General features: G+C 32.5%; 2 protein-coding genes across 3 annotated transcripts; one reads left to right on the top strand and one right to left on the bottom strand.

Moving 5' to 3' along the window:
• Positions 1-3754: 3754 nt before the first annotated feature.
• Positions 3755-5037, bottom strand: LOC11422323 (glycine-rich cell wall structural protein). Its single transcript, XM_039832992.1, has 2 exons — positions 4667-5037; positions 3755-4282 (listed from the first exon to the last, which is right to left on the bottom strand). Exons 1-2 carry the CDS (start codon positions 4914-4916, stop codon positions 4104-4106), a joined length of 429 nt encoding a protein of 142 aa, XP_039688926.1. The 5' UTR covers positions 4917-5037; the 3' UTR covers positions 3755-4103.
• Positions 5038-12728: 7691 nt separating this feature from the next.
• Positions 12729-19648, top strand: LOC11422322 (probable serine/threonine-protein kinase drkD). 2 transcript variants are annotated; one of them, XR_005645756.1, is made up of 13 exons: positions 12729-13300; positions 13574-13982; positions 14062-14713; positions 14950-14990; positions 15357-15425; positions 17010-17110; positions 17246-17324; positions 17497-17595; positions 17728-17796; positions 17922-17971; positions 18073-18154; positions 18393-18498; positions 19026-19062. XR_005645756.1 is itself a non-coding variant. In XM_003609733.4 (13 exons), the coding sequence occupies exons 1-13, from the start codon at positions 12957-12959 to the stop codon at positions 19153-19155; spliced, it is 2220 nt and encodes a 739-aa protein (XP_003609781.1). In that variant the 5' UTR covers positions 12733-12956; the 3' UTR covers positions 19156-19648. The 2 variants fall into 2 exon arrangements, 1 of the variants encoding a protein (XP_003609781.1); XM_003609733.4 differs by having other exon boundaries at positions 12733-13300; positions 18404-18498; positions 19026-19648.

Raw genomic sequence — 19648 nt, 5'->3', positions numbered from 1 at the left:
GTATTTCAGAACACTCGTTAACATTTCTCATATCTTAATCGTTGCTATAGATAAGATGATACCTACCAAATGTATCCATTCCTTTTCGGTCTGCAGCATATGGAAGAAATAAGAATGACAGGTAAATAAAATTGTTTAACAAATAAAATGTTTATTTTCATAGTGATACATGTTATATCAACAGTTAGGAATGAGGTTGCACCATACTAGTTGAACATGTCTGGCATCTTGTTCATAACCGCGTAAACTGTAATGGGGAAGTTTTGACTTAAAACTTGCCTTAACTCCTTTCATCATTAATGAAGTTTGGAAATAATGTAGGTTGTCCTTTTTTATTCAGAAATATTTTTCAAACTATATATGTACACATTTATTAGAGAAGAAAGAGATATAAATGACCGGGGGGGGGGGGGGGGTGGTGGTGGTGGTGGTTTAGTCTTGCGAGAACGACGACCATACTCTCACAATACGGTGGAATAGTGTTTGAGACCAAATTGATAGATGAGAGAATGTTTGAGAGATTAAAATGAACGATTTAGAAGTTATGAGACCAAAATAAAATAATGAAAGGGACATAATATCCAATTTAACCTATTTTTTTAAACAAAATTACCTTTCTTATATACCATGTTAATGCTATACTACAACTTACTCATTTTCTACTACATACCATGATTTGTTTTTGAGCAAACATACAATATTTTTTTTAGCAAATATTTTTTTTTTTGAGAGATTTTTTTAGCAAACATAGTAATCGAATATTTAATTATTTTATCATTATAAGCCTTTTAGTAAACCATGAAAGATTACTCAAAAGAAAGAAAAAAAAGCAAACCACATGAACAAATTACCTTACATACCAGGTTAAGGCTATACCTACAATTGGTTCATTTTATCTTACATACCATGATAAATTAGTAACAAAAAAATTATTTATTTTGTCAATATAATTTAAGTATCAATTGCATAAGTCTGCCCAAATCACATATCTTTACCAATTTTATGTAATCTTTAGAATAATATGCAACATGTATAGGATCGATGTTGTATTTAAAAGCACTAATTATGTTCAATAAAGGAAGATGTCATGTGTATTATACCAAATTTTTTTTTGGACAGACGTGTACTATACCAATTGTGCAAGTTAAATGTTTATAATATGGTTTTTTCTAGATTACCTTTGAAGAATGGTGGGTAATTTATCCACCAATCAATGAAAATGAGCAATTTGTTGGTGGGATCAAGATAGTTCATGGATACCACTTAAAAATGTGCTTATGTTGCTAATGTGTATTGGTTGAGGTAAATTATACACCATTCTTCCATGGGTACCCTAGTTGTCATCTTATAATATAGATATAGATATTATTCCCGTGAGCTTAGCTCAGTTGGTAAGGATATTGCATATTATATGCAGGGGCCAGGGTTCGAACCCCGGACACTCCACTTCTCCACAATTTAATTGTGCGAGCTGTAGCCACTAGGCTACTTGACCAAAAAAAAAAAATAGATATTCATTCATTAAATATTTTTCAAAAGATAAAGATGCATGTCATATCATAAACAACATTTGAATTTTAATTACATATATGACCAGTGTAACACCTAATTTTGGTAATTCCACCTTGGCCCAAGTATTCAATAGGGAGACACCTTGTGTTACTTATATATAAATAAGTGTTAGTAAACTAGTTTGAGTGATAAGGTGTGTGCCCTTAAATTTTGCTTGTACCCTTAAAAATCTAATTCAATTACCTGAAATCTTCGTTTTGGTGTCAAAGATTAATTTATATTTACATTATATAAGTTAATTTATCTTTAAATTTTATTTATATCTCTCTAGTTACGATTTTTTTACTTTCACTATTAGAATTTCTCGTTTTTCCTACTAATACCGGTATTTAGAAGAAATTTCCTGGAGAAATATTGTAGAATTTTTGTTTTCCTGTGGATTTACATGCGGCGTTCCCATTAATAAATCCTTTGAAAATTCCGCAGGTATTTCTAAGAATTTGATTTCCTACGGATGTTTTTGCGGTTTAGTTTAACTTTTTTCTTTCTTTATGAAATTATAAAAATTGTAAGATTTTGAGTTTCTTATTTTTAGAAATGATTTTAGAACACAACTATTGACAAGAAGATTTAGATATTATATTTGGAATAGAATACATCCAAATTTATTGTGTGTGCAAAGTCAATTTAATAATTTTCTTTCTTTCATTTATATATAAGGGGACATTAAGCCCTTAAAAATATTCTAAAAAAGAAAATTAGATCCCTGACAATAATTAAAAAGGAACAATCAAGTCACTTACAATATTTAAAAACGGAAAATTTAGTCCCTTTGATAACAAAATTCATAAATCTTTGTAGATTATTATTTTTTTTTATAAAAAAAAAGACAATATTATCTAAAATGAACCACATGGTATTCAAAAATCCGAAAACTTAGTAAAATGGTTCTTCAGTCATATATTTTATTAGACACATTTATTTCCCATAAGTAAATTAATAATCTTGTAAATGTATCACTTATAATAAAAATACAAGATTACTCAAAAAAAAAAAATACAAGAGTTTCTTTTTCCACCATTCTCACTTGGTTTAGATTATGAAATCGGAAATGTTGTACAGTGTTGGAGAGTGTTTTTATCGTATTTTTACATTATATAATCCATAATGTTGTAAGATGTTCGAGAAGTCTTGAGGATGGAAAAAGAATTTCCCAAAATCCGTAGGTAATTCCACTGGAATAACGCAGATTTCAAGTAGTGTAATTTGTCCCCGTCCACCAAATAATATTGTAGTTATGCGTCTTTTGTTTTGTTAGGTTGAAGAAGGGAATATCACACCAATGAAGGAGTTTACTCCTCCAACAATTCCTGAGGACTTCAACACTGCAATTAGGAGTGGAAAAGTACGTGCTTCAACTCATATTATTTCACAATCAATGATGAGAGAAGTTATTATGCTACTTAATTAGAAATGTTTTCGGTTTCCATTATGTGTATATTGTTAGATACAAAGTATAGGTCATCTCTCTCAGTGGCAATGCCATATCCTTTTGTCTTATGGTAATCTCCAAGATATTGGGATACTCATAGTTTGGTGAGCTTAGCAGAGATTTAAGTTGTTTAGAACTTTATTCCTATCCTAATTTTTGGTATTACTGTCAATTGTAACTAGTTAAGATAAGCATCAAGAGCCGGTTGACTCCAAACATTAAAATGTGATGGCTCCAGTAGCCAGCTCCATAATATATTTTTACTGCTGGTTCGAGTTGTCCATTTAGGAGTAGTTCAACCATGATATAAAAAGGTAATGACTTCACTTCCGTCATATGATCAACACTATATGGAAATGGAATACGCATCCTTTGATTTTTCAATGTATAACGTCAACGGATATATCTATTTTTACACAAGTTTGTAAATTTTTATTATAGCTACAACTACGAATGAACATTGCAGATACATATTCTTTTATTGCATTTATATTTTCATGTATCATATTTTTTTAATTAATCCTTTTTTTTTTTTTTTGTGTTTTATAGTATCTATATTTTCTAAAGCATTTTAATGGTTTAGAATTATAATTAGAATGAAGATACACACCGAATTTTCTCCCTCCCTCCAAATAAACCAAGCCTATAATAGAATGATATAGTACATGAAACTACCTCTGAAAAATATATATTTTCTATTTTAAAATAAACATTATACATGTGCATCCAAAAAGACCAAAAAACAACAAGTCAAACAAATATGGTTAACCCTTTATATTATACTTTTTACACCATACACATAATTTATTAGGAAAGAGGTTACTTATACCATTTTTCTGATATGGCCTTACAATTTTCATTCAAGTATAAAAGAGAAATCGATCTTTTGCGAAAATGGAAATCACTAGATTTGCTGTGCTTTGATTTGCAAGAATTTGGCGGTACAAGTGGAGATGCATGAAATATTTTAAAAATTTGCATCAATTTTACTCCAATTTTACAAATGAACAAGATCAATTCATATTTAATAAGAAGTTGCATTTATTTCATTTTTCAAGAATAACCCATTACATTATAATAGGATTAAGAATATTTTAACTCAAACCCTATCACCGCCGGCACCACCTCCGAAACCACCACCTGCACCGCCTCCAAAGCCTCCACCAGCACCACCTCCAGCCCCACCACCAAATCCTCCGCCAGCTCCTCCACCTGCACCTCCGCCACCTCCAACACCACCCCCAAAGCCTCCACCAGAACCTCCACCTACTCCACCACCTGCACCTCCCCCAGATCCAGCACCACCTCCAAAGCCTCCACCAGCACCTCCACCTACACCACCACCCCCACCAATTCCTCCCCCTACACCACCACCATTACCACCTCCAATGCCACCGCCAGAACCACCTCCAATACCTCCACCGGCTCCTCCTCCTCCACCTACACCACCACCATTACCACCTCCAAAGCCACCTCCAGCACCTCCACCAGTTCCACCACCACCTCCAATGCCTCCACCTGCACCTCCACCTATACCACCACCCCCACCGCTTCCTCCCCCGATTCCACCTCCATGACCTCCTCCAAACCCTCCACCTGCACCGCCACCTCCACCTACTCCACCACCATGACCACCTCCAATTCCTCCTCCAAAACCACCACCTTTACCACCTCCAAACCCTCCACCTGCACCACCTCCAGCACCGCCTCCAAAGCCACCACCGTGTCCAAGTCCTCCTCCAACACCTCCACCACTGCCGCCACCAAAACCTCCGCCAGCACCACCACCCAAGCCACCTCTACCAAAGTTGTCAACAAATTCATCTTTTTGTATTTTTCGGCATTCCGATGTTCCTATCACCAATGCAAATATCACAACTAGTACTCCAACATACTTGTGTAAATTTCCCATCTTAATTTGCACAAATTAAAACAGAAAATTGTAATAGAGCTGGAAAAACTTGATTTGCTCTTGTAATGAGAATGCTTGGCAATTGGAGTTCTATTTATAGGAGCACATGCCATTAATACACAAAGACTTGGGGGCATCTCTCATATAGTTCTTCTGACTAGTTACATTACATGACCTAAATGTCAAACTTGTTGGAAGACAATCTATTAGCCGGTGTATTCATAATTGTCATGTCCCAACCATCAACAACCTTAGTCTTTTTCAAATACACTATTCCCGCGCACCTAGTGAAAACTGTTAGATGAGTGTAAAGGAATAGCGAAATAAAAAGAAAAGTGAGTGAAAAAAAAAATACTCAATGTGAAAAAATATTTTACTATTTGTGAAGATGTCAAAGTTTTGCGAAGTGTAAGTACTAGTAACATTGGAGAAGCTTGACTCCAATCATTAACAATTTAAATGAAAATTATGAACAGTTTGAGTTACAAATTACAATAATGAACATCAATCAGGAAGAAAAAAATCAGTCCCTAAAACTTTTCAAATTTAAAACATTAAATGATTTTTTGTTTTATTTTGAAAATCATTTTCCAGTTATTTTGATATAATTGGTTCCGAAGAAAAAAAATTAACAAGCCTGTTTCTTCAGTCCAAGTTGGTAAGAATATTAATGAACATAACTGGTCTAGATCAAGGATATATCATATATATAGATCGACCATTAATTAATTTCTTTTTTTTATGTATCACCAAAAAAGGTTAACTTCTTTTTATTTAGAGTTTATATAAGTAAAAACTGTACCTAGCATTAAAAATTATGAGTGAGAATGCATTTATGAATCGATCGATCAATAAGTACGTCTTTATATATTTCATGTCACCTATAAATGGCAAGCTTGCCCCCACCATGTGATATTTGTTGCCACAAAACCACATTAGGAATTTGCATGAGATCAGGTAGATTATCAGCCATCATGCCGGTGTCCAAATTAATAAGCTCACAGCCTGTAATCAGACTAAATTTAATTTTAATTTAAAATATAGCATTCCTGGGTATGTTAAAAAAAAAAAAAAAAAAAATTAGCATTCCTGGGTATGTTTTTTGTTATGAGAATTTTTTTTAGGTGAGTTCGGTTCGAGACTTATCAAGATTAGAGTTGCACTCACGATTTAGTTGGTGAGTAAATTTCTTACAACCTTTATTGATAACAATCTTGGATATTTAGCCAATCAAACTAGAATATCAATCAATGTTTTTCATTCAATGGAGTAAATATATACCGTAGAAAAAGTTGACTATTTTACAAGAAAATGGGTAAACAAAAAGTGATGATCAATTCAATCACTATTTACATTATATTCAAGAGATAACACGAGTTTCTAACTTTTAGTTTAATCAACATCATGAGTTTAAATTCGAGCTTTGGTAAAAAAAATTAGAGAAAATATTCACTTGTTTAGATTTCATAACTTGAGAGATTAATCTTTTGTAGTTTCTTTACGATGGCGAGTTACACACAAAAAGAAAAATCACCTATATCTACGTTATAGAATTGTAATAACAAAAAAGTAATTTTTTTAATACTAGCTAATCTGTGCCCAACTATTTAAAAAGTATTTTATTTTCCAAAAAAAATTGTTTTTTTTATATATATAACCATGCACAATTCCTAATTTTTTATAAGTTATTACTATTAGCTAGTTATTATATTTTAAAAATACATGAAAGAGATAGCCGTGCATGGACAGCTCAAAGCACTACTAGCTAATTTCAATTAACACATAGCTTTCTTGGGTATACTGTTAGCCACTTCCGCTGGAAGATTCATAAACACATATTAAGCAATTTTTATTTTATTTTTTACAAAATATTAAGCAATTTTCTAAAAAATATAAATTCTGGTATTGGTATGCATAAAATATAAAAGTCTGGTATTGATCAAGCATGACCTAGCTATAGTCAACAAACTTAAGATTTAGGTCTAATTAACGTATATCTATCATACTAAATTATAGCTTTAGATCTTCCAACAAATTATTATTTTTCATTATATTTTTTAAACACAGAGGCTACACTTGCAGGCAAAAAGTGTAACATATATGAAAATTTATTTTAACCCTCATTTATTATTGAAAATTATCCTGGCTATTCGTGGTGTTATTCCTACGGATGATATATTTTGTGTTTCTGGGTGCGGTCACGTGGAGACGGCCGAACATTTATTCTTATCTTGTCCTACGTTTGCATCTTTATGGAAGCAGGTGCGTGATTGGATTGGTTTTGTTGGAGTGGACTCTAATATTATTGCAGATCATCTAATGCAGTTTACTCATTTGACAAGTGTTGGTAAAGCTAAAAGTTCGTTCATGCAGCTTATTTGGCTCTTGTGTTCTTGGGTAGTTTGGAACGAACGTAATAATCGTTTGTTCAATAATACTGTTACTTTAGTCCCTCAAATGTTAGATAAGGTTAAATTGTTATCTTTAGGAGGGCTGAAAGCTAAAAAGGTTGTGTTTGTTTATGGTACGCAGAGGTGGTGGTCAAACCCTTTAGATTGTCTGACATTGGCTAACTTGTGTAATCTCTGTTTGTTGTGATACTGATCTCTTGTAACTTTTAGTGGTATCTTAGGCATACCTTGTGCCTGGGAGCTACTGCTTGGTGTGATATATAATTTCATTTTGATTTCTTAAAAAAAAAAAAATTGAAAATTATTGGGTCTGTTTATGTAAATGCTTATTTTATAAAAACGTATTTAAAGTATATGTCATTTTTTGGAATAGACTAAAGAGCTGATAACCAATCAAATAAAGCTCCATTTTACTAATATTTAGCGTAATATTTTAGAGATACTACTATCATAAATTTATGATTAATTTGACATAACATTAATTCAAGGTCTAAGTCTGACATAATAAAAAAATTAATTAATTAATTTCAAATGTTATATTATGTTAGAGAATCTGAATATATACTAACTCCGTTCCTAATTATAAGACCCTTTTGAGAATTTTTTTTGTCCATTTTTATAAGACCCCTTTACTATTTAAAACTACATTAATTATTTCTTTACATATATGCCCCTATTTATTATATATCTTTTTCTTCAATCAGCAATAAATAACATGTTGAAAACATAAACCATTCCTCACTCTTAAAGGATAAAATTGTAAAAACAATAGTAATTACAAACATATTTAATACAGATATTCACTATCTTAATTCCCGTTATTTTTTCAAAAGGGCCCTATAATTAGGGACGGAGGTAGTATATACGAGTCAGGATCCGTTGACACCAAAACCTATCCGTCCTTTTTATCATCTCAACGGATGACATTTATTCATTTTAGTTGTTCAGATGAAGACTCTTTCGCTGATAAAAGAAATCTCCTCTCTTCTTCTTCCTTTTCCTGATCTAACAACAGTTTTCTTTCATCCTTGCTGGTGATTACGTTACTCTCTTCTTTTATCACAGGATTCCAAATTTAATGAATTAGTTAATTAACCTTTTTATTGATGGTGATTGGAAATAAATTATCAACGAAAAGGGGATTAAAAGTTTGCAGGGTTTGTTGTGAGTGATAATCCATACTTATCCCCCATTATAATATTGATATGTAGAAAATTTGCTTGATTATAAACATTAAGATAAGAAGGAGAGCTAATCATATAAAATGGAAAGGGGGGTGCCGATCGATAGAAAAAATTGATAATAACAAAGTGAAGTTTGAAATTGTGAGAAACATAATCAAAATCTATTCCTGGTGAAATCAAAAATAAGAGAGCAATCTTATGATGGAACTTTTTCTGCAAATATAAAAGCACCATAGCTATCAGAAAAGAAAAAAGAAAAAAAAAGAAGTGTGGTTTATTTTATCAGCTAAGGGTCTTCACCTAAACATCTAAAGTGAATAAATAACAGCCGTTGAGATGATAAAAAGGACGGATAGGATTTGGTGTCAACGGATCCTGACTATATATATATATATATATATATATATATATATATATGATGTCATTAATTTATTTAAAAATGTAATTTATGACCATTTTAATTTATTATTAATTTGACTATATATAAAGTTGTAATTATTTTTTCGCTAAAAAACTCGAGCAAGCAAAAAATTGCATATGTAATGAAAAAAAAAAAATTGCATAAGTTAAATTATATAGAGAGCAAAAATTACTACTTATGTGTTAAATATCTATGCATCTTCTTAGTGCTGCAGTAGAGTATGCATATCTATGCCTTTTTTCTTCATCTTCTTCACTTATTCACAAACCCTTAAGTTATATTGAAGTTGTGATAAAAAAAACTAATGGTTATGTTTTGGGTTGAGTGAAGATTATGTCTGATTATTGGGTGATTTTTGGCTTGATTGTTGCTTAGTTAGGTTTTAGAGGTTTTAGGTTTTGTGATCTCATGTCGAAACTTTCTGACACTTTGTAACATTTTTTCATTGTCCCTGATTCTATTTTTCGAATGATTTTTCTATGATTTTCTATTTTTCCAACATTATTTACTGATTAATGTTTCTATTAAGTTTTAGGGTTTTATATGACCTTGTTTATGGAATATGTTTCTATTAAGTTTTAATTTTTGTGTTTTTTGAACCTCTATTTTTTTTTCTTCTGATTTTTCTATGATATCTGTAAAATGATGTTGTTTTATAGTGAAACATATCTTAGGTTGAAGATTCTTCATATGATGACTACAAATTAGGTGAACTTGAAATTGTTTCTCATGAAACATCGAATGAGTTTCATAGTGAAGTTGACTCTAGACAAAGACTCGTGAAAAACTTAGAAGATGTCAATGATGAAAATGGAGAGGATGACAAACTCTTATCACTCTTAGCACCAATGACGAAGATGATGGCGGTGAGAAAGTATATCCACGATTCCGTAAAACTAGGAGATTAGGGAATGTGTACCTTGCGATTGAGATGGAGTTTTGGAAATCTAGAAAGTTTAAAGTATGTTGTACATGATTATACCATACAAATGGGGAGGATTAATTAAGTGGGTGAAGAAAGATAAAAATAAAGCAAGAGCCAAATGTAGGGAGTCTGAATGTTCTTATAGAGAATGTAAGAACTCAACCAAAATGTCTCGTATGTTGAAAGCTTATGAGTACTTAAAAATAGAATACGAAGAGTCGAAGCTACAAGACAGCGTTGGTATTCTTTGTACACCTTAACAAGCTAGGTTAGAGAATGAGAAACTAGAGAGCGACAAATGGACCACTCATTGATGTGTCTGGATTTAGGTTTGAAACTCAAGGACCACAACACAACCCAAAGTCGAAAAGATTAACTTTGATCAAGTGCATATTCAATTAATGACTTTTGCGGCTTCAACTTTGCAGATCTGAAGACATGCGTTTTTCGATTGCTTGAATATAGTCATGTTTTAGGTATATGTATTTTGTCATTTTATGCTATCAATTTGAATGAATGAATGTTGTTTATTTTTGACAAAAAATATTTTTATTATACTTTTTTTTTGTCAAGTAGTCTGGTGGCTTGAATTCACCTTTTGTAATAATATTGTTTATTACACTTTATAATAATATATTTAAATACGTCAAAAATTAATGTGAATTAATATTTTTTAAATTTGTGAAGATATCTTTTGTAAAAAAAAAGAAGATAAACATGCTTAACATGGAGCATACAATCTAATATAATAAGAAAAACTATGAAAAAACATTCATATTTACTCAAATATACCGGCCGGCCTCATAGACCTGGAAAAGGCTTTCTTTAAGCCTTGAAGTCTGACATGTTTAGCTAAATATGATTTTTTTTAAGTCTTAGCCTGATCTATTTAAAATAATTCAAACCTAGCCAGATCTAAATCGGTCGAACTAATATATTTTCATCTTTATTTGTATAAGGAAAAAGTTGGCCCAAAGCTTTAAAGGTATTGGCTATTATGATCTAAAGTTTATGGATTAGGCTACTCTCGTAAAATTTGGAAATTACCAAAGATAAAAAAAAGTAAGTTTGTGGAAATTACAATATATTTTGAATTTCCAAATATCCCATATCTTTTTTTGGTGGTGCCAAATATCCCATATCTATATTCATATTTGATATTTTGCTTACAAAACTTTCTATTTAAATATTCAAACCAGATCTTTAAAAATATGGAAATTTAAAAAACTTTCCTTTGTTAGATTTTTTTAGTCCAAAAAAATTATTTTTGGTGGGCTACAAACAAGTTTATATAAGAAATATCATATGGTTGGATAGGGGTGAGAGTATAAATATGGAGGTATGAAGTAAAACGACGCATCATTTTGGAAGGCTTTAGTGAGATTGAGATTACATATGACTCAAAGTTGGAAGAGTACCCCCACATCTTCTTCCAATGGTAGGTTAGGCAAGCACAAACGAAGTCTAATACATGCAACCTGGATTTTTTTTGAGTCTACTGAGGTATATAAAAATTGTGAAGTCATTAGGCTTAATCAAGCTTCGTGGAACAAGACAATTAGGAAATCAACTCACGCTCCATATTTATAGTGTCACTAACAGAAACGACTATATATGAGCACTGAAGCCACATGGTAGATAAGCTACGAACATGTGGCCACCTCAACATATTATGATGTGAAAATGAAGACTGTAAGCCAAACATGGGACACCACGTACTCCTCACAGAGGGGAATTCACACATTACCCGCTTAAACATTTCAATAAGTTTAAAAATTAAGTATTTGAATATTGTTTTGCAAATTACTTAAATAAATAAAAAAAATCTTTGTACACAATTATTTTAATGTAGAAAATATAACAATATATTATACCTTAAAAAAAATCGTTGTGCACAATTATTTTAACGAATTTTTTTTATTATTTGTATTTAAGTAATGTGCAAAACAATATTCAAATGCTTAATTTTTACACTGATTTAAATGTTATTCTTATTAAGATATATACGCATAAGTATAATACTGCAATTGTTTGAAACGTATCAAAATAATGATTGAAACATTCAAAATCAATAAATATTATTAAAGACAATTTATGGTTTTTGTCAAAAAAAAAAAAGGTTTGTTATTAATGACAATTTATGGATTTTGTCAAAAAAAAAAACAGATTTGAGGTTTCCTCGGCAGTTAACTGCCGAAGTTTTTCAGTTTTCCTCGGTAGTTTACTGCCGAAGTTTTCCTCGACAGTTAACTGCAGCCGTATTTTTAAAACTTCGGCAGTTAACTGCCGAAGAGCATTTGAGTAATTTACTTGTATGACACAGTCAAACCAAATGTGGGAACAACAATTTTCAATAAAAGGAGGAAATATTATCATGCCCAGTAGTATTGTCCGAATCACAAGCTAAAAGACAATGTCGTGTATAGAAATAGAAGAAAAATCAACATTGCTTAATCAAACAGAGACACACTTAATCAAACGCTCAAACTAAGCTTGGATGACACGCTCCATTTCTATTGGCCAAATATTAAAAACTCAAAACAATCACGGGTCGTTACATCACAAGTTCCAGTTTCGAGCGTGGTTGTTAACTTTTGATTTTACAATTACAATAATTATCAACAATAAAATCTTGCGACTTTGTGTATTTTTGGTTATCTTTGATTAATAAAGAATGTGTCTTTGTAGCGTAGAATTTGACGAAATGTAACTAAACTTTAATCAATAATAGATCATTGATTATTTCATTACGTAATTTTGTGATAGAATAGAACATACTTTGGTTCAGATTTAAATCCAAATTTAATTAAAATCCGTATTAAATAATGAGAGTTTTGTTAACTATTATGATAAAAGAATCAGCTAAAGATAAATATCTAATTAAAAAACGAAAAAAGATAGAACACACTTTGCACAAAATTTTGATACATACATATGAATGGAGTAAGAAACAAGAATATCTAAGAAAAAATGAAACCAGATAAGACTTTCTTTGTTAGTTTAATTTCAGTATTAATTAACTGTTTAAGATAGACATAAACAGAAGAGAGAGAGGTATAAGAATAAGAAGAATGAAGAGTAATAATAATTAAAGAAAAAATGATGAGAAGTGAAGAAAGAGAGAAAGCAGTTCAGAAGAAGATCCAAGAGTTAGAAGAAGGACATGCTTACATGAAACAAGAAATGTCAAAGCTTAAACTTAGTGATGGAAGAGAACAACAACAACATCATCATCGTCAAAGGTCTCACTCTGTGTCACCTCAACGTTCTAGATTAGGTTCTTGGAACAAAGGTTCTTGTTCTTTCAAACACTCTTCACCTCTCAGAAAGGAAACTCATGCTCACGCGCTTGTTAATTTCACTGAGAAACATTATCTCAATATTTTGCATTCTTTGGGACATTCTCTTCATATTTTGGATCTTAATTCTCGTATCATTTACTGGTAATAATGATTATTCATTCTATTTCTCTATTTTTTGTATTTCTATTTTTTGCTTTTTTATTTTATTTCAATGTTGTTTTTAATGGTAAATTGAGTTTATGATTTGTGAGATATAATGTATTAGATTCTTAGTTTTAAATTGCAGTCTACATTGTATTTGAATTTTTACTAAATTTTGTTGCAATATCAAAATTCACGTTATGACCGCAATTTAGAACTACGATAAGACCTATACTTAAAAATTAATGTACATCCTGGATTTGATGTATGCAGGAACCGTAGTGCGGAAAATCTATACGGTTATGCAGCAGATGAAGTTTTGGGACAGGATGGGATTGATTTGCTTGTGGACTCTAGGGATTGGGAATTAGCTTGTGATACGGTGAATTGTGTTATGAAGGGAGAGAAATGGAGTGGTCAATTCCTAGTCAAGAACAAGAAAGGAGAAAAGTTTTTAGCTGTAACAACTAATACTCCTTTTTATGATGATGGAAGTTTAGTTGGGATTATCTGTGTGTCGAGTGATTCACGGCCGTTTCTTGAAATGAGAGCTCCATTCTTTGGTGTAAAGAATGCTGAATCGGATTATGGTATTCGTCGTAGCAGTAGTGTTTCAAATAAACTTGGTTTTGATTCTCAGCAGCCACTACAAACTGCTCTAGCATCTAAAATTTCAAATTTGGTTAGCTCGTTAACTTTGAATGTTTATGCAATTTAGTATCCTGTGGTATGTTTTGTGATTTGTTAGAACTGTTAAACAGGCGTCGAAGATGGGTAACAAAGTCAAATCGAAGATCTGGACAGGAGAAAATAACATGGACCGTGATGGTGGGAATGGAGAAAGTCAACATTCTGATCTCGGTTTCTCAGAACACAGAGAAGATGCTAATTCAAGCGGAGCTAGCACGCCTAAAGGTGATTTGCCACAGTCCCCTGTTGGTGTATTTTATCGTGTTGAGGAAAAGTTTGAAGCAAAAACTTCGAGAGACTCTGGTGATGAGAGTGAAGGAAAACCTGTTAACAAAAGTTTACCTACTAAGCCCGAAACCTGGATTCAAAAGAAAACATCAACATGGCCGTGGAGAACAAATGATCGAGAAGAATCAGAGGCAAGGAACGTTCGTGCTGCTGAGCCGTGGAGGCAGAATGATCAAGAAAATGAGTCAGTTAATCAAAAGATTATTTCTTCTGGCTTGAAGCACGAAAACCAGGCTGGTGAAAGTAATCGCCCTACTAATAATGAGGCTTCATTATCCCGTTCTTCCTCCTATAATGTTAACAGCACAAGTAGTGCCAGCAGCTGCGGAAGTGCTGGCAGTGGTGCTGTCAGTAGTAAAGTGGACGCAGACAATGATTGCTTTGATTATGAAATTTTGTGGGAGGATTTGACAATTCGAGAACAAATTGGACAGGGTAAGTTGCACTCTTAACTAAAGGGGCAAGTTTGTAAAAATAATCTTTTGACTATATCTATACTTTAACAAGTATTTGTTTAAAATCTTGACAAATTATCTGTTTTCAGAGTTCAGCATGAAATTTTGTTTGCTTCTTTAAGGATTTTGATAATTTATGGAGCCCAAGCTTGCGAACCCTAATATCTATCTAGTTATCAATGGTGATTTATTCACCTCTCTGTTGTTGAATCGCAGGTTGTTGTGGAACTGTATACCATGCTCTGTGGTATGGATCGGTATGCTGTTTTCTCTTCCTCTAATTTTCGGTTTGTATTCATGCATTATAAAAGTATATTCTACAAGCAATTTACTAGGACAATATTTCTTTGTCGCGTGCGGTATATAGTTGAGTTTCTCATATATGTTGATCGTACAAAGTTATGTCTATATTGCTACTTGAGTTACTAGCATTTAATATACTGAGGTCCTTTAATGTGTCGAATTCGACGTTTTGGAACTAAAGAACATTAAGATTTCTTGTAGGCCTGTAAAATTTGTTTGGCTGCTCTAAGCCTGACATTGTTAGAATGCATCTTACAGGTTGACAAACTAAATTTTGGTGATTGCAACTCTGATGTCCGCTTATATTCATGTTTTTGCAGGATGTTGCTGTCAAGGTTTTCTCAAAGCAAGAGTATTCAGATGATTTGATACTATCCTTCCGACAAGAGGTATGCTTTCTTTCAGTCTAATTTGCTGACTATGTTGGGCCTAAGACTGAATCTAATCCAATAAGGTCGGGTAGTCGGCTTAAGTTGAAAAAACATCTTTTCATTGCCAATATGATTTGGAGAGGAAAAATCATTAAAAGATAATAGGTTTTCCTCTAAGGATTTAACATAGACGTTGTTTACCTTTTGTTTTACCATCTACTGCATATTTTGTGACACACTAATCCACATGCACTGCAAGTTGGGCTCAGATCTATAATAGAGAATATGATATTGCTTCAGTATTTTAGGTTTTTTTTTCTTTAAGGATCAACAGTGATCATGTTGAATTAGCTAAGCATATTAAAGGGATCAGTATGGTTTGTGCTTTTAACTACGCATAAAGGTGATGAAAACTTATATTGACTTGTCATAAATGAGAGCCCATGTTATTTCTTTAGCAGGGGTATATGGCCTATTATAGAAAGGATATAATCAGCATCATGAAATGCAAAACCATATATTTAGGTTAACAATGAATATATGGTTATCATAGAGTGATTTAACAAACTTAAGTAATAAATGAAAGAGATACTCCCTCCGTCTCAAAATATGTGTCCCATTTGAGTTTCACACGATTATTAAGGAAATGATTAATATTAATAGTGTTGATTTTAATGGTAAAATCTGTATGATTTACTAAAACACCCATTATAGTTAGTGAAGTAGTTATAGATGATTGAAATGCAATAAATAAGGGTATGTTAGTGGAAAAGAATAATAAATGTTGTATTGATATTATTAAAGGGACAAATAATTTGAGACAAAGAAAATTAGGAAATAGGATACCTAATTTTAGACGGAGGGAGTAGTTGTTTTTTTTGAGTATCATAACTGAATAATTTTATATATTTTTAAAATATATAATTACAAATCCCTGTGAGCTTAGCTCAGTTGGTAGGGATAATGCATAATATATGCAAGGTCTGGGTTCGAATCCCAGACACCACCAAAAAAATATATATAATTACAAAGGAATGGAAGACAAGCGGGCAACAAGCTGCGCCACTAACCCTTTTTGGATGGCAAAACCAATCCTCTTAAACACAACATCCATGAACCTAGGAGACATAACATTGTTACTTTTTAAATTGTTTAAGAGGATGGGAGGTCAGTTCATTTATTGAGGAAAGAAAAAAAGTTTTGGTTTTCCTTTTGATTGGATGGATTTATGTCTTCATTACTCATCCTTCAATTAAAATACTAGTTAGTTTGTCAGCATTACTTTCTTAGCCACATGCCCACATAGTATTTTATCATACACAATACTGTGATTTTAGTTTTTAACCAAGATTGCATTATATTTTTGTTTCCAAAATTTTTGTTTAAAATCTCTTATATTTTGTTAACTAAATGAATGCCAGAAATTTTGGATTAGTGAAGAGGAACTATTAGTTATTGAGTTTAGCCATAAATCAAGTTCTTATTTCTTACAAGTTTCTCTTTCTTTGATCACTTTCTTCTTGTGAACCTCCCGAGTGCTTGGCAGCCCCCTAAAAATTTACTCTTCCTAACATTAATTTGACGATATGTTGTTATGTGAAGGTATCTGTCATGAAAAGACTTCGGCACCCAAATATTCTTCTCTTTATGGGAGCAGTGACTTCACCCCAACGTCTCTGCATCGTGACAGAGTTTCTCCCGCGGTTTGTTCTGAACCTTACTTTTGAGTTGATTCTTTGTATCCTCACATTTTGATTATAATTGTGCTGTGTCTCACAAAGTACTGAAGTAGGCCGATTATTGTTGTTTTCATTTGTAACTGTATTTGATAACTTCAGCGGAAGCTTGTGTCGCTTGTTACACCGAAACACACCCAAACTTGACTGGAGACGACGAGTTCAGATGGCCTTGGATATTGTGAGTATTTGTTAAAATAGAATAATCTACTACATGATATCTTTCTTTTTTATTAAAAGTAAAGATATTGCATTGTAATGAAACATGCATTCCATTGCCATCTTAAAAAGCACCTCTTTCACTGTATTTGAAGCAATGCAATGTTGTATACTTAAGGCTTACTTTTTTTCAGGCGCGAGGCATAAATTATCTTCATCATTATAACCCGCCGATTGTCCATAGAGATTTGAAGTCTTCAAATCTTCTAGTTGATAAGAATTGGACTGTGAAGGTATGTCACTTGTCATTTTCTATTTATCCTACAATGTTGGATTGGATGCTTGCGCTTGATCGCTTTGAGGATTTCATAGCATTGTTTTCTATCGGGTTGGACAATATCTTAAATTACTTGTTAACCATATAGGTTGGTGATTTTGGTCTTTCACGTCTTAAGCATGAAACATATCTCACAACTAAGACAGGAAGGGGCACGGTAGGCTCGTCATCTTTTTCATGGAGCATAATATTTTAAATCTGTTTGAAATTGCCTCCTTTACATTTTCACTACTAAAGAGACTCAAAATTTCTTATTGATTCTACCTTTTTTCTTTTTTGTAGCCTCAATGGATGGCACCAGAAGTTCTTCGTAATGAACCGTCAGATGAGAAGTGTGTTCAATCTGCGCCCTTTATTACTCTCTCCTCCCACATGTTTTAACATAAATTTCAGCCTTTGAATATCTTATTTTTCTGCTTCTTGTGAACATCAGGTCTGATGTGTACAGCTTTGGGGTGATATTATGGGAACTCGCGACTGAAAAGATTCCTTGGGATAATCTCAACCCAATGCAGGTATTGCTTTCATGCATACATACTACATACAAAACAAGAAGATTGCAAACCTATTGAATGAAAAGCCACTGCCAAAATAATAATGTTTCTCAATTTGGTTAGATATTTTAAGAACAGTGTGTTGGCAGCAGTTAAATTTTGTTTGCCTTGTTCCTTCTTATGTGACCTCTGAATATTTCTTTTTTATGCAACTATATGTATCACTGTGGCTTTCATATATGAACAACTTTTCCTCTAGGAATCTTGCAGGTAATTGGAGCTGTAGGGTTCATGAATCAGCGTCCAGAAATTCCAAAAGATATTGATCCAGGGTGGGCTTCTTTAATTGAGATCTGTTGGCACAGGTGTGCATTCTCATCTCATTGTTAAACTTTGTACTTGTTATCTTTTTCCTCATTGCTCTGAATAAAGCATAAATTTTATCACCCAAAAGAACGTAGATCAATGTAATTGTGATTTGTGTCCTAAATAGGTGGCCATCTTACCTAAAACATCAATTATTGTTTCATTAAATTGAAATTCCTGGCGTTTTTATTTATTTAATATTAGGTAGCATACATCATGAAGCCCATATTTCATTTCCGTACCGCAATGCAATAAGAAATTAGTAGTTGCATAAATGCCTTTGGTTTTGGATTTTTTAGTAGAGAATTGCTAGCGATGCCTCTTTGACACTCTTTCCAACACTTTGTATGTTATTGGTATTGAAAAGGGTGCTGCTAGCACTTCTCTTATTGATATTGATACTCTTTTATGCAAATTATTAATCTTATCGATCAGCCTTGTATTCTTATTCCATTAATATTGAAGCCAATGTTGTGCAATAACCAAACATATTATGTCTACTTATATGCTTGTTCATTCCAACCAGTGATCCAACTTGTCGACCAACTTTTCTGGAACTGCTTGAAAGGCTTAGAGAGTTGCAAAAAAAGTATGTCATTCAGTTCCAGGCAGCCCGGTCTGCTAGTGGCGAAAACACCCAAAGAAAGGAGTCCTAGGTACAGCCTTGGAACTATTCTTTCTCTGTCACTCATGGCTGATATAATCATAAGATGTGCATATACTTAAGTTCCTGGAGTATATGAATTGCTACAAACAGCTGGTCATGGAGCTATATAGCATACTTGGTCTGAGATTGAGGTCTTCATCAACATTTGCGTGCCAATGTAATATATATAAACAAGATATAACGATTTTTTTTGTTATAACCCTCCGATTCATAGGGGAATGGGTCTCTGGTGAGATATAAATTTTAAAAAGGTGATGATCGCCAAACTTTTTTATATTGATTGGGGTTAGTCATTTTATTTTTCTTTGCCACCATAAGTATCTTTTCTTCATTTTTTGTCTCTTTCATGTATTGTTAATTGGATTAGTTGTCTGTTACAAACTTACAACCCCAAATTACTTTAAATTTTCGATACAAAATATTTGTGTCACTATTTAAAAGTTGTACAGAAGAAGGTAGTGAAAAGGAGAAAATGTTTGTTA

This window comes from Medicago truncatula, chromosome 4 (assembly GCF_003473485.1).
Source record: "Medicago truncatula cultivar Jemalong A17 chromosome 4, MtrunA17r5.0-ANR, whole genome shotgun sequence".
Classification (NCBI taxonomy): domain Eukaryota; kingdom Viridiplantae; phylum Streptophyta; class Magnoliopsida; order Fabales; family Fabaceae; genus Medicago; species Medicago truncatula.
This window is presented reverse-complemented; position numbering and strand designations above follow the sequence as displayed.